The following is a 15,228-nucleotide window of genomic DNA, read 5'->3' as shown; positions in this document are numbered from 1 at the left end:
GAATACACTAAACACATGTTCTAAACCAGTATTTAAAAAAAATAAATAAACCAGCATTTTCTGTTAATCCACCCACTTCTTTTTACTTCTTTTAATGTCCCTACATCCTGGCTCATGTTTGAAACAATGCTAATAAAATACTCTTACAAAGTAATCCTCCTTACAATGAATATCTTCTAATCTTTCTTCTGTTTTATTCTAACCAATCTTTCTATAGCAGCAAACAAGGCTTACTTACTCTCTCCTATAAACACTTCAAGGATGTATCCTGGGAGTGTTGTTTTTGTTTTTTTTCTGTTCAAAATCTACCAGTCCTCCTTTTTCTACACCTTCATTTTTGTGTTTTTCAAAATAAAATACCAGTGCTGAGAGCCTCAGCTGTATAAAGGATTCTGAGCTGTCAGAACGATTCTGAATGCACTCCTTTTTCTTATACTTAAGGAACTTCACCTTCATTTTGGCAACCACCACTGGTTAAATGTACTTTAAGGGCTTAATACAGGTTTACTTTCATACAAAGTTAACAAGTAAAACTTGCCAGTGATGTAAAAATGTATTTGTTTATCTGCAGACTTAATAAGTGGTATCAGTTTTAACTTAACAATAATGAGTTAAAAACTAATTTGGGGGGGCGCCTGGGTGGCTCAGTCAGTTAAGCCTCTGCTTTGGCTCAGGTCATGATCTCAGGGTCCTGGGTTTGAACCCCACGTGGGGCGCTCTGTTCATTAGGGAGTCTGCTTCTCCCTCTCCCTCTGCCTCCCACTTGTGCTCTCTCTCTAATAAATAAATAAAATCCTAAAAAAAAAAAAACTAATTTAGGGAAAAACTTAAAAATAGAGGGATCTTACCACTTTAAATTGATAGAAGCCACAGACAAACCCCAATCTTCATACAGCTGCTAAATAAAGTATTCTAATGTCAGAAGATAGAGCCATTAATCTAGTAGTCTCTGTTGTCTAGCTATGTGGGATTATACAGTTACAGTGTTAGGGATTGTAAGTAAAATGTTATCTTAAAATCAAGAAAGTGAATGGTAATTTATTTTAGTTAGGTATGAGGTTTGGAGATTAAGGCTAGGGGAAAGTGTTCTTGTTTTGAGAAACTGAAGATAATACAGATAAATCTGGAGTGGGTCATAAGAATACCTCTGAGGACAGTGATAAAATGAGAATTAGCCAACTTAAGATCGAAACTTTCTCACCAACATGGGAAAAGTAACATGAGAACAGGAAATATTATCTAATGAGAAATATGAAATTTTGAGAGTCTGTGGGCTCAAAGATGTCTTTTCCCATTAGATACAATTAATTATAAATCCACTTATGGATTTTTCCTAAACAATGTTAAGATCAAGTGCCATGACCACAAGGGGATACCATAAAACCTAAACCTGGACTTCAACAAATTAAATTTGTAGCCTAGAAGTGATATATGAAGCTCTCCAGTCCTCTAAGTAGCTAGGGTTACTTACAGTAAGTTATCCATCCTATTAGAGAGACACAGAGAGAATCTCCTCTCAGTTCACATTAATATGATTACTTTACTGAGTATGATTTTAATGTTAAATTTATGAAGATGATCTGATAAACTAGCAAATTTAAAAGAGAAATCGGGGCACCTGGCTGGCTCAGTTGGTAGACATGTGACTCTTGATCTCAGGCTTGTGAGCTTGAGCCCTACACTGGGTGTAGAGATTGCTTAAAAAAAAATAAAATCTTAAAAAAAAAAAGAAATCAGGTCTTGGCAAACTGAGTGACTTGTGAATCATTAGGACGATTCTATCCTAACCCATCTTAACCATGACAGTGTTCAGTGCACTGATAAACAACTCCATCTCTGGAGTCAACCTGAGCTCAAATTCCAGCTCTGCTACTTTGTAAGACAAGTTAACTTAAGCTAAGACTTATTATTCATATCCCTAAATGGAGATGATAAAAGTGCCTATTTCACAGTGTTTTTAGAATTATGGAAGGTAATGCATTCAAACGGCATAGCAGAATACCTGGCTTATAAAAGGCAAATAACGGATGTTCATCTAGTTTTTTTCTTCTTGGTGCCTGGAAGCCAAACCATCTAAGTAACAGTCTTGAGCTCAAAAGACAAGAAGCTAGTTTCATCTCAAGCAAGGCTATGAGAACTGTTAAGACAATACAAAAGGGAACTACTTTTGTCTCTGAAAGTGGGCATGCCATCTGAATGAGTCTCTCTTCTGGTTGCCATGGCTTACCATGAATTGGGATGGAGAGAGAATAAATATGGAACATTTGTTGACTCTAATATACTGGTGGTAAGAAAATAAAAAGAGAAAGCTCCATGCATAATAGAAGATGATAATATAAACATATTTATTAATATAAAGACTAGATTCTAAAACATTTTCTCAATGGTCAACATGTCTGTGACTAAATTGAAGGTGAGTTTCTTCATCACAGTTTTATCAGATCGTTTAGTAGAGCAATTGCTGCTGGGAGATCTACAGGTATGAATATGATCTTGGGGATTGGTGGTTAATGTGAATAGAGAGTAGGTTTCATTAAAAAGGAAGTAAAGTGATTAAGAGTACAGACTTAATGAAATCTGGGGTCTTCCTCTTATGACTTGTATGACTTTGGGCAAGTTACTAAATGTCTCCATTTCAGTTTCCTCATCTATAAGACAAAGGTAATAATACTGCCTCATAGACTGGTTGCTAAGATTAAATAAATTAAGATGTATAAAGCACTTAGAATAATGTCTGGCACATAGCACAGTGTAAGTGTTATTATGGATTATTACACAGACACAGTTACTTAAGAAAAATCTATAGTTGAGAAGGAAAAAATATACGAAAGCAAGCCTGTATTCTGGGAAAAAAAATCTTTGCACAAGGGAGTTTGTTTCTGAGCTTCAGAGTTTGGATTCTCTCATTGGATATACTTCTTGTAGCAGTGGGGGAAACTCAGTGGTAGCAAGTTTGTGGATGTTACTGAAATAGACTTTTAGATATTTTCAGAACCAGAATATCACAAATGTACCCTGAATTTTTATTAGTCTTTTTTTTTTTTTTTTGAGAGTGAGAGTGTGTGCATGTCAGCAGGGGAGGGGCGGAGGGAGGGGAGAAAGGGAATCATCCTGTGTGGAGCCCAATGTGGGGCTCAATCTCACGACCCCAAGATCATGACCTGAGCCAAAATCAAGAGTCAGACGCTTAGCTGACTGAGCCACCCAGGCACCCCTGTGTCTTTTTCATATTCTTATACAGGCAATCCACCTACAGCTTTTAGTACACATATGACATTAAAGAAATCATCTACTAAACTAGTTGAAAACAAATTCAGGCACCACAGTTGGGGGGAGCAAATTTGCTTACAGATAAACTTAAATATATTATGTATGTCCATGTCTGCATATCAAGGGTGGGGTCAGCAAACTAGGGCCTGCTGCCTGTTTTTGTATAGTATGGCCTGCAAACTAAAAATGATTTTTACATTTCTAAATAGCTGAAAAAAATACACAAAAGAATATTTCATGACACATGAAAATTAAAGGAAATTCAAATTTCAGTGTCTGTAAAAAAGGTTTTATTAGAACACAACTGCATTCTTTCATTTATGAGTTGTCTATAGCTGCTTCTGGGCTACAATAGCAGAGCTGGATAGCTGCCAATTGAGACCTGTACAGCTTGCAAAAAGCCTGAAATATTTATTCTCTGGCCCTATACACAAATAGTTTGCCATAGTATGTGTTATAAGGAAAGGGAGTATTAATCTCTTGGACATGGTTCTCCAAGCGCGACTAAACTGTCATTTTTAACTGTGATAATATTCACTTTTAGGTTCCCAAACAGAGATGTTCCCCCCCAAACTGGTAATTCTTTGAATGGTAGTGTCTTTTAAGAAATGGACTACCATTGGTTTTGGCTCAGATCATGATCTCAGGATCATGGGCTTTCTGCTCAGTGCAGAGTCTGCTTAAGATTCTCTCCCTCGGGGCGCCTGGGTGGCTCAGTCGGTTAAGCGACTGCCTTCGGCTTGGGTCGTGATCCCAGGGTCCTGGGATCGAGTCCCACATCGGGCTCCCTGCTCTGCGGGGAGCCTGCTTCTCCCTCTCCCACTCCCCTTGCTTGTGCTCCCTCTCTCGCTGTGTCTATCTCTGTCAAATAAATAAATAAAATCTTAAAAAAAAAAAAAAAAGATTCTCTCCCTCTACCTCTGCCCCTCCCCTGCTTGCATGTTCTCTCTCTCAAATAAAATGAGTAAAATCTTAAAAAAAAAAAAAAAGACACTAACTTCCAATGCTCTATAGTGTAAAACTCTAAGGAGTTCAAGTGAATATCTGTTTGAAAACTTGAACCTACCCTGAGTTGATTCTTGTTGAAAATTTTGCCCCACCTGTAACTTCTTATGCAGTCTACTAGCGAAATGAAAAATGTAGAAGTAGAGGAAAAAAGGACTATAATTTACCAAACATCTACCACATGCCAAACACATTATATTTCTCTTTCAGGTCTTTACAACAACTTATATTAAGTGGGAATTACTTTTTTTTTTTTTTAAAGATTTTATTTATTTATTTGAGAGAGAGAATGAGATAGAGAGAGAGCATGAGAGGGGGAAGGGTCAGAGGGAGAAGCAGACTCCCTGCTGAGGAGGGAGCCCGATGCGGGACTCGATCCCGGGACTCCAGGATCATGACCCAAGCCGAAGGCAGTTGCTTAACCAACTGAGCCACCCAGGCGCCCCTAAGTGGGAATTACTATCCTATGTTCTTCCTTACATTCAGTAACACTATGCTAGGACAAGTAGAAGTGAAACAGGTATGTCCCATGCTTTCACTGAGCTAATATTTAAAGGGGAAGGCATGCATTAAACACATAATTTCATTATTAATGACAAGTACAAATTCTAGAAGGGAAATATATAGCATACTTTGAGACTATATTACTGGGGACCCAACCTGGACAACATGGCCAAAACATCCTCAAAGCAGGGATATTACTGCTAAGCTATAAAGGATGAAAGAGAATCTTTCTGCCTAGAATGATTTCTAGGTAAAAAGAAGAAAATGCAGAAGATCTTGAGGAGGGAAGAAAAGCTCTGCTAATAAAATCTGGCAATTTGCTAACATTACCTACTGCTCACTTGGATGCCTTTAGCTGGCACCTGCCCAAGATACTTGCTAGGAACAGGAAAGGGTGAGAGTTGACTGGCTTATTTAATAGAGGGTGATTCTGCTGCAGGTGCAATGGGAAATGCAGTAGTTCTCAATGCTGGCTACACACTGGGAATTCTAGGGAACTGTCTCAAGGAAAGATGCCATGGTGAAAAAAGAACCTTTTAATTTACTGCATGTCCTAACCCAGGTGAAAAAGAAATTGGAAGACTGTTGGTGAAGACTGTTCTCAGAGAGTGATCCTATCGATCTATTTAAAGGTATCTACAAATGCATGCAAAAGAGCTAGACTTTTTTTTTCATGTCTGATCTTACAGAAGAAAAAATATTGCTGCCATCCTGAAGAAACTGAAAACATAAGTATTACCATTTATAAGAACTGAAAACAGGAATAGGTAAAGCACAGAGAGGAAAAAAAAAAATCTTCCTTGGACTTTTATCTTTGTTGCCAACAAGTATTTGTTAAAATGAATAGATAATTCAGAAGACAATAAACACTGTTAATTTAAATGTTTAGACAATTCATTTGATGATGATTCACTTGAATTCATATAAGCTAGAAACAGGTTTTTTTCTGGTTCCCCACACACACTTTTTTTTTTTTTTTTGCTGTCATTGCTTTTCCTACTTACATTCCTTTGCCATACGACAAATTATGGCAAAAAAATCAATTGGTAGTAGGAAGTTTCCTAGAAACAATAAGAGCAGCTACTTATAGAAAGTTTATTATGTACCCGGGACTCTGTAAAATGTTTTCAATACATGACTGTCTCACTTAAATTATAACAATGACCTTCTGACCTATTATATCATATTCATGTTGTAGTGAGGAAACTGAAGCACAAAGACATCAAATAACTCTATGCCAAAGGTCACAAAGTGAGGGTGCCACAGTCAATTAAACAGATGCCACTCCTTTTGGAGTTCATTCAACCTCTTTTCGGAACACAATATATCTTCTGAAACCCAGAGGAAGGCTAATGAGGATCAAGGACAAGTAATAGCAATCTTAACAATTCTTCAGCCTACTGTCTTTTCTCAAATGAGAAAAGGGCTGAAAGGATTATGATTAGAAGAAGGGCAAATTACAAAGGGAAGTGGGCCATTTATAACAACCAGTGGTCATAAACTGGTATATAAAAACATGTATCAGTGGTTCTAAATTTCCATGCATCAGAATCTCTTGTGGGTCTAATTAAAACACAGATTGGTTGGCTCCAGCCACAGATAAGAGTGTTTGATTCAGAAGGTCTGGGGTGGAGTCCGAGAATTTGCATTTCTAACAGGTTCTCAGCTAATGCTGCTGGCCCAAAGACCACAATCTGGGAACCGATGCACTAAATACACTACATAAATTCACTCTCTTACACAGCTATAGTAAATAAAACCACACACTTTTCCCAGGGAACTAGAACACAAATAAAAGGCTTCTTTTAGGGGTTAATGAAATGTGGCATTTTCGGGGCGCCTGGGTGGCTCAGTTGGTTAAGCGACTGCCTTCGGCTCAGGTCATGATCCTGGAGTCCCGGGATCGAGTCCCACATCGGGCTCCCTGCTCAGCGGGGGGTCTGCTTCTCCCTCTGCCCTCTTTCCTCTCATACTCTCTGTCTCTCATTCTCTCTCTCAAATAAATAAATAAAATCTTAAAAAAAAAAAAAAAAAGAAATGTGGCATTTTCAAAGAAACATTTACAGTTTTTTTCCTTTATTATATTTTTAAACATTTGGTGCATATAAAAAATATAAAATACAACTGACAAATTTCCTTTAATATTAAACTGTATGTATTTTTGTAATTGCCAAATATTCTTACGAGATTTAATTTTTGAAGAATACAGCTAACTTTCATAATTAAAATATATAGCATAAATAGGTTAAGTTTTAAATATTTTTTCACTGCTTATTCCACAATTTTCAGGAGTGAATAAACACCACTGTTACTGAAGACTAAGCTAACAGAATGTATAACATTTGATAAGAAAGATTATTCAAACTTTCCAAGACACATTATAAAACTACTAAGACAAAGAGAATACAAAGAAATACTTTATCCTAAACTTACCAATTTTAGTTATTTTGTTAAATAAAGAATGCATAAAATTTAAGACTGAGCTAGACCATTCTAAAGTAGGCTTTACAATATAATGATAAAACAGCCTTTAGTGCTATTTGAGTAATTATATACAATGAATATAGGCAATGAAGTAAAATCTTACCCAGATCTAGTCGTTTTGAATTCCACCTTCAGGATAGGTTTGCACGGTTCTGGCTTCTTCCCATCCTTTAATTGTTTTCCTAAAATATATTTTCCTGCATTAAATTCTAAAATTCTAAGTTACTCTAAATTCTTATATTGATAAGTTTATATATAAAATGAAAGTAAAATACAATGAAATAGACCATGAAACATTTTAAAAATATTTTGAAAGAAGTATTTAATATAAAATATTTAAAATAATCAAGTAAATCTACTGTTTGAAATTCAGTGCTGAAAAGTAAATGAGTAACTTAGTAATGACCTTTATGTGACAAAATTCTTGTAAAAGAAATTTATAGCCTTCCCAATGTTCTTAATTGCAGATAAGCAAGCAGAATTATAATTTTCTAAATCAATTCAAGTTTTAAAATAGCTAGATTTGAGGAAAACAAATCTAAATCACGTTTTTCACCCAAGTGTTACAGTTGCAAAATTAAACCCTATGCTAATAACTTCATTTATATTATTCTCCTAAAGTAAAATCCATTCATTGCAATGTCCAAAAAGACCGCTAAAATAAACCAAACTCTACAAAATGTCAGAAACTCATAAAGAATTTTATTATTTTAAAAAAAGTTTGATTTCTGCTATTCTACATGTTCATTGTAGAAACACCTCAGAAAAATATAAAGAAAATAAAACATATCTTCATTTTTAGAGATTAATCATTCTCAACATTAATATATTATTTTTGGAGATCCCAGTCACATGCCCCTATCCCAATACTTCTTTCCCAGCTTTTTCTCCCCATAATACACCTAGTTCATTCTAATAAACTTTTGTTTAAAATTTCATTGTTTATTGTTTGACTCACCAAGAAGAATGTAAATTCTGTGAAAGCAAAATTTTTAAGTGTATATGTGCTTTCTGTTGATGTATCCCTGGTGACAAACGTTGTTCGACATATCAGTGGGCACTCAGTAACTATTTAATAAGTGAGTAAATTAATGATTTTTCCTTAGGATTAATTCTTAGGAAAAGGAATATCTGGGTCAAACTGTCTTCCAAACAGGTTGTACCAATTCATACTTCCATTAGCTGTTTAAGACCACAGTTTGCCACATTCTTCCCAAACAGTGCTATTTTTTTGTTGTTTTTAAGTGGAAAGGGTATCTAATTTTAATCTGTATTGTTTTAATCTCTTAACAATATTCTTCGACTTTCTGGTCATCTGTATGTCTTCTTTTAAAAATAGTTTATGTCGGGGCGCCTGGGTGGCTCAGTTGGTTAAGCCACTGCCTTCGGCTCAGGTCATGATCCTGGAGTCCCTGGATTGAGTCCTGCATCGGGCTCCCTGCTCGGCGAGGAGCCTGCTTCTCCCTCTAACTGTCCCCCCTCTCATGTGCTCTCACTCTCTCATTCTCTCTCTCTCAAATAAATAAATAAATCTTCAAAAAAATTAAAAAAATAAAAATAAAAATAGCTTATGTCCTTTACCTATGCTTGTATGTTATCTTCTCTACATTTAAAAATAAATTTTATATTCAAAGGTCATTAATACTGTATCCATCATATGTTACAAACATCTTTCCTAGTGTCATTTATGACTGAATTCTTAGAAAAATTTTAAAACTACACAGAAGTATACATTTAAATAATTAAGTCTTCATTGGTTTTAATCATGTTTCCAGTCAAGAAAACTTAAAATCCTAAAATGTCAATTCTTCTAAAATTAATTCATAAATTTAATGTAATTAGAATTCCAACAGCTTTTCTCGGATTTGCACAAAATGACTTTGGAGTTCACATGGTAGACTCACGACCTATAAATAGTGAAGGAAACTAGGAAAGAAAATGGATTTCCAGAAAAAAGTAAGGACCTCTGTCTCCCACAAAAATGGAAATACTAGCAAAACAACTAAAGTTAATCACTTCAGAACTCTGGAAATAAACTGAAGCCACAAAACAAGTGGAACATTGTCTACCCAATAGAAATGACTGAACCTTGGTAAGACAGGGAGGACTAGAACATTCTGATGAGGGTTATTCCCATCCTCCTCACTCCCCAGCTAGGTGGCTAGGTAGACATGAATATGCAATAGTATCAGCAACAAAGAGGGCTGAATTTTTTTTTTGCCAATTCCGTTAAAACCAGCTTCCCTAAACCACAATCAATATTTTGTCCCAGCGCAGCTCCCTGGAAACCTCTATTCCCAGGGTGCTGTGGCAATTTCATTTGACACAGACATCAGCTCAGAGGTACAGAAAGCCTTCCACTTCCAGGGCATCACAGAAATAATATCACAACTGCCTAAGGCTGTGGTTTCAGGTGAGTCAAATAAGAGCCTGGGCAAGAATTAAAAGAAAATCCTGAAGAACTGAACACACTCCAGGACTAAAAGGTTGCACACACATGCAAGGTCATGTGCATGCTCAGAAAATACCTAAGAAAGAAGAAAGCCCCAGTCATTCATCTCTGGTCAACTTTGAAACCTTGAGAAAAGAGGAAGTTTAAAAAAAAAAAAAGTAAAATACAGAAAGTAAAATGAGCTTTAATACCTACTGCTGGCGGGATTGTTGTCAAAGAGGTACTCATACATGACTGAAAGAAATGTGCAAAGGGTACAGTCTCTTTGGAAGGCAGTCTGAGAACACTAATTAAAAATAGAAATATTTAAAACTTTAATTCTTAGGAAGAGCAATTCTACTCCTAAGCATTTGTTCCATAGAAACAAAAGGCATTGGCCTATCAAATATGTACAAGATGGTAGAGAGCGTAACTTATAGTGATCAAGAACTGAAAATAAAGTGACTGCTCTTTATGTTGGAATGGCTGAATACCTTGTGAAAAACTAGGAACAGAATTGGCTATTACACGACCATTAAAATGAAGGAATTAGAGCTGTGCCAGATGACATGAAGGGACTTTCCTCAAGGAGAGTAGATTAAAAAAATACAAAAAAGATTAATATAATTCCATTGTATGCAAAACAATGACAAAACCCCTCATATTTAAATATATGTGTATTAATATACATAATTTTAGAAATATATTTTTGAAGAACATGTGTTAAGATTTTTGACATAGTGTAGCTGGTCACTGGGCTGCTTGAACATGGGGGAAGGCACGAAAAAAAGAAAGGTAGGAAAAAAGGAGGCCTAAATCTGAAAAGTAGTCCCTCACACTGTACAAGGAACACAGAATTTCAACCACTATTTCAATCTGTTCAGAAATATGTGAGCTTTCAGTAAAGAATTTAAATGGTTGCTCTGAAGGCCAGCCTCAGGCCTTTATTCTCCTTCTACTACCCAAAGCTCTAATGGGAGTGTCAGACTGATATAATTTGAGATTACAGACACAAATTTTACATTTACTACATTTACATTTTACATTTTTTTCAGAAGTTATTATTTGTATGCATTTTGCTTCATGAAGTAAACAATTATTCAGCTATAACTCAATTTAACTTATTCCAATATTCACCACCAATCTTTCAGTAGCTAGAACAATTTTTAAGGAAGGGCATTGGGTGGTATATCTTTACAAGTTTGAGCTTATATATCATGCAAAAAACCTGGCTAGGTACAAAATTCTTAGCTTTTGTCTTGCTCAATAGTCTTCTATGTTCCTCTCCTATGTCCAGTATTTAAACTTGTAATAAAGTTTAAAGTCAGTCTGATTTTTATTTCTTTGTAAGTAAACTTTTTTCCCACCCCCTACAAGGATGGTAACAGAGTAGTTTTATTATCTCTGTAAGTCAAATGTTGCAGTTTTTACAGTGATCTTTCTTCATGAATCTTGCTTGGAAATTAATGAGTCCTTTTGATAGGCACAATCTGATTTCAACTCAGATTTTTAAAATTATGTCACCAATTATTGCTTATATTCCAGAAAGGCAATTTATTCATCTGTAATCCTAGACTAATCTTTTTCTAAATCAAATCAAGTAATAAGGCACTTGCTATGATTTTTATAAAGCATATGTAAATTAAAGGATGTTTAGAAGATCACCTGATTTCACCACTAGATGTCATTTCACTTCTTACTTGCTGTGTCCCTGAGCAGCAAAAACCTGTGCTTACTCAACTGGTGCTTGTTCAGACACCTGTGAACTACCTTGATAAGTTGTTTAAAAGAGCTGGTTAATTATAAAACAACTTAATAAATCATATAAGCCTCCAAGTCACATGTGATTTCTTATCTTTTACTATAAACCACCCAGCCACAAAAAAATTGGCCTCAGTTCTGTTGATTAAATTCCAAAATTGTATTCATGTATGTCCATTTCTTCCCATTTGCTGTCACAATTGAAATGTTCATTATTTATCATTTACAAAAGCTTCTTAATTGGTCTCCCTCTTCTGCCCCCAGCTCTCCTAATGCATCAAAGTAGTATTTCCAAAAGATAAATTTTAAGTTTCTCACTGTAAAATCATTTAGGTCTCCATCAGGATGTCCAAACTCTTTAGCATACTACAATATATATTCTTGCCTCCATATGCAGTTCTGCCATTGTTTCCTGCATCTTTCCCAAAAGTATTTTAAACTCTGGCCATATTAAACTATTAGCAGTTTTCTAAGGATACCCTGGCTTTTGATTATGTCTTTGTATCTTCTGACTAAAATAACCTTGCTCTGCTCTTTCCCATCTTATCACTCCCCACTCATCCTTTAAGACCAAGCTCATATAACTTGAATTTGTGAAATCTTCCTACACACTTCATCCAAAAGCATACTAATTCTATTTCCACAGCATATTATGTACACCTGTATCAGCACTTATGTATTTTAGTAATCCATTAATAGATCATTTTCATTCACTGGATTCTGAGTTCTTCAAGGGGAATACACTTCCAGCATTTAATCTCCGGTACATAGCGGGTGATCAATAAATGTCTATTGAATGAAAAGATGCATTAAAAATAAGTGAGGATCACTGACAAAAATAAGGGTCTCCTTTGTTTGTAATTTTGATATCTAGAATGCAGAACACATTTTCTAACTGATACAGTTGTTACACAGCAATTATGTTTTCAGCCTAGAGCTGGCTATCCAGTATGGTAGCCACCACTCACACATGGCTATAGAGCACTTAAAATGTGGCTGGTCCAAGCATAAAGTACACAGATTTCAAAGAGTACAAAAAGGGATGTGAAATATCTCAAGTTTGTAAGTTGATTACATATTTAAATGATATTTTGAGTTAAACATTTATTATTAAAAACAATTTTACATTTTAAACTGCTCTTCATATAGTTATTAGTAAATTCACAATTACACATGCAGTTTGCATTATATTTTTATTGAACAGTGATGTTCTAGAAAATAAAAGGATTCAAACTGGAGAATGACATTGTTAATAATACTAGTCCAAAATGAGGAGGGTGCTCTTTCTTTAGTAAGTATGAAGACAGAGTTGATTTATAGCTGGACTAGAGACACTTGGATACCTGATTTTTGACTCGTGGCCAAGGGCAGTGGGATTTATGATATGCTTGTTCAAGATCCCAAACTCCCAAAACTCCCCCAGTGACCCCCAGTGTAACAGTTTTACTGACGGCTGGCAACTGGCTTAACTGGTGTGACAAGACTGGCTTGATAACTGAAAGGGTAAACTGAGTTTCTCAGAAGCTAGATCTAGGTGGTTGGAGCTGAAGACTCAGCACAATACTTGGATACATGTGTCTGTGGGAGCCTGCATGTGGGATGCCTCTCGGAATGCTTACCTGCATTGTGTTTCTCCTGCTGCAGGACATCACATCCTTTGCCTTTAAAGAAAAGTTTTACTTGCATAAAAGTTTTACTATGTTCTGTAGAGTCTGGTAAGTCCTTTCAAATTCATAAACTGAGGAAAACTTTGTAATGAACTATATAAAGAACTGCAGTATGGTTTTATTATTTATTGAATGTTTTATGCTCAGGTGAATCTTAAAAGGAGATTAATAGAAATTTTTGTAGGTCACATCCTTAAACTATTACATTGACTTTTACTTATGTAAAATTTTTTCTTCAGCGACACTTAATAAAGTTCCCCAATCTTGGTTTATTCCTTAAGAAGTACATTGATCACACTGATGAATAAGCTCCAGAAGCTAAATTTTAAACTGTCATTTCCTATAATGGACACCTATCGATTTTGACCATCTATCACCTCCATTTCCTTTGAGAATCACCTAATGTTGGTGAAGATGACAATCAGAGAAATGACACTTTGACACACATATACCCAGGGTTACAAGGGAGATCCTGTGGTGCCCTGAGCCAGCAACTCACTGAACCATGATGATTGCTTCAGCGTAAATGTATGAGCTATGCCAGGACTATCAAATTCTTCCCTCCTAAATTATGAAAGTTTGTTTGTCAGAGGAAACAGGTCAAAAAGAGAGAAGCAGAACTCACCCCTAGGCTTACCACACAGAAATACAAAATTTACAGCCCACCAAGATGAAATGACTCTGTAGTCAATAGGTGGAACAAATCCTGCTTAATTTCCACATATTCACAAAACTTTATACCTTAAAAATCACCTTGTACATTCCTGCCATTTTACAGATGATGAAACTAAAGTCCCAGAGAACAGTAATTATCTCCAGAAAGTATTTCTACACATAGCAAAGCTAGAGTTACATTCCAGGTTGTCTCACTGCCAGGAAATGTTCTCTGATATTCATAAAAACCATATAAAAGGGAGCTATCACTCTTTTAGTTAGTAAACAAATCATCTGTTAAGTATTTCAGACACACAAATGAAAACTTTCCAAAAAAAATATTAACTATCAACCATTTTTATATGCATTGCAAAATTATCCAATATTATATCAAAAAATTATCTTAAATGAATCAAATTATTTTCCTTTGCTGGCTATTTTATCATCACTATCTAGATAACTGCTCTGCCCCTCAGAATAAGAGTTTGCTATCAAACAACTTAAGCAATGAAAGATGACATCCAAGGATAAACTGAACACAGCTAACAAATCTGGAGAGAACTGTCTTAGGATTCAATTATAGTTCAAGGCCATCATTCTTCAAAGTGTATTTTAGAGAGCACTGGAGAACCACAAGATGTTCTCCGAATGAAAGACATTAAAGTCAAATAAATTTGTGAAAAGCCACATAAAATAAATGTATATATAAACCAGTATAATAAATATTTATATGTGTGTGTGTGTATATTCTCCCTCTTAGAAATTTATAGTACACATTAAAAGTTAAGAAGTCTTAACGTTGAAGAGAATGCTCAACTTTAATTCAGCATTTCCAAATCTTTGACTATAACATGGCTTTTCACCGAAAAACTCATTAATATAAGAAAAATTCATATATGGAATATATTTTGGGGAACACTAACAATCTTTCAGTCGTAGCCTAACAAATTAATAGCATATGCAGATTTATATTTATTATGATCACATACGTATAGCACATCACAATTTTCAGGTACTTTCACTTACATTTTGCTTATTTAATCCAGGATGTAGAACTGTGCCTATTACATGGTAGATCCAATATTTGTTGAATAAATAAAAATAATCTCCATAACAACCATATGAGAAGATTAAATTTAATTATCTCCATTTATAGATGAGAAGGCTGAAGTTCAGAAAAGTTAACTGACTTCCCAAAGGTCATAGACCCAGAGATTATGGAACCAGGGCTTGACCACAGGTCTTCTGGTTTTAAAACCCCATGTTAGGCTGATGTAATATGTCTTCTGAACAGATTATTCAAGGATATCTTAAACTATTCTTAACACTAAACATCACATAATGAAGTACTGGTAGGAGTCTTAAAGTACAATTAGTTCCTAGCTATCAAGGTAATACTTACAAATGTTTTTTAAGAAGAAGATACTCAAACAACCATTAAATAGGTTTAAA

General features: G+C 35.2%; 1 protein-coding gene across 5 annotated transcripts in view; it reads right to left on the bottom strand.

The window, feature by feature from the left end:
• STXBP5 (syntaxin binding protein 5) overlaps positions 1 to 15,228 on the bottom strand; it is a 184,853-nt gene that overhangs the window by 87,678 nt on the left and 81,947 nt on the right. For all 5 annotated transcript variants that reach the window (XM_034990955.1, XM_034990958.1, XM_034990959.1 and 2 more), the window contains exon 9: positions 7,367 to 7,445. In XM_034990955.1, the coding sequence (XP_034846846.1) occupies positions 7,367 to 7,445 (79 nt within the window). The remainder of the gene's footprint in view (positions 1 to 7,366; positions 7,446 to 15,228) is intronic.

The sequence above is a fragment of the Mirounga leonina genome, unplaced genomic scaffold (genome assembly GCF_011800145.1).
Source record: "Mirounga leonina isolate KUSES-001 unplaced genomic scaffold, KU_Mleo_1.0 Mir_53, whole genome shotgun sequence".
NCBI lineage: Eukaryota > Metazoa > Chordata > Mammalia > Carnivora > Phocidae > Mirounga > Mirounga leonina.
This window is presented reverse-complemented; position numbering and strand designations above follow the sequence as displayed.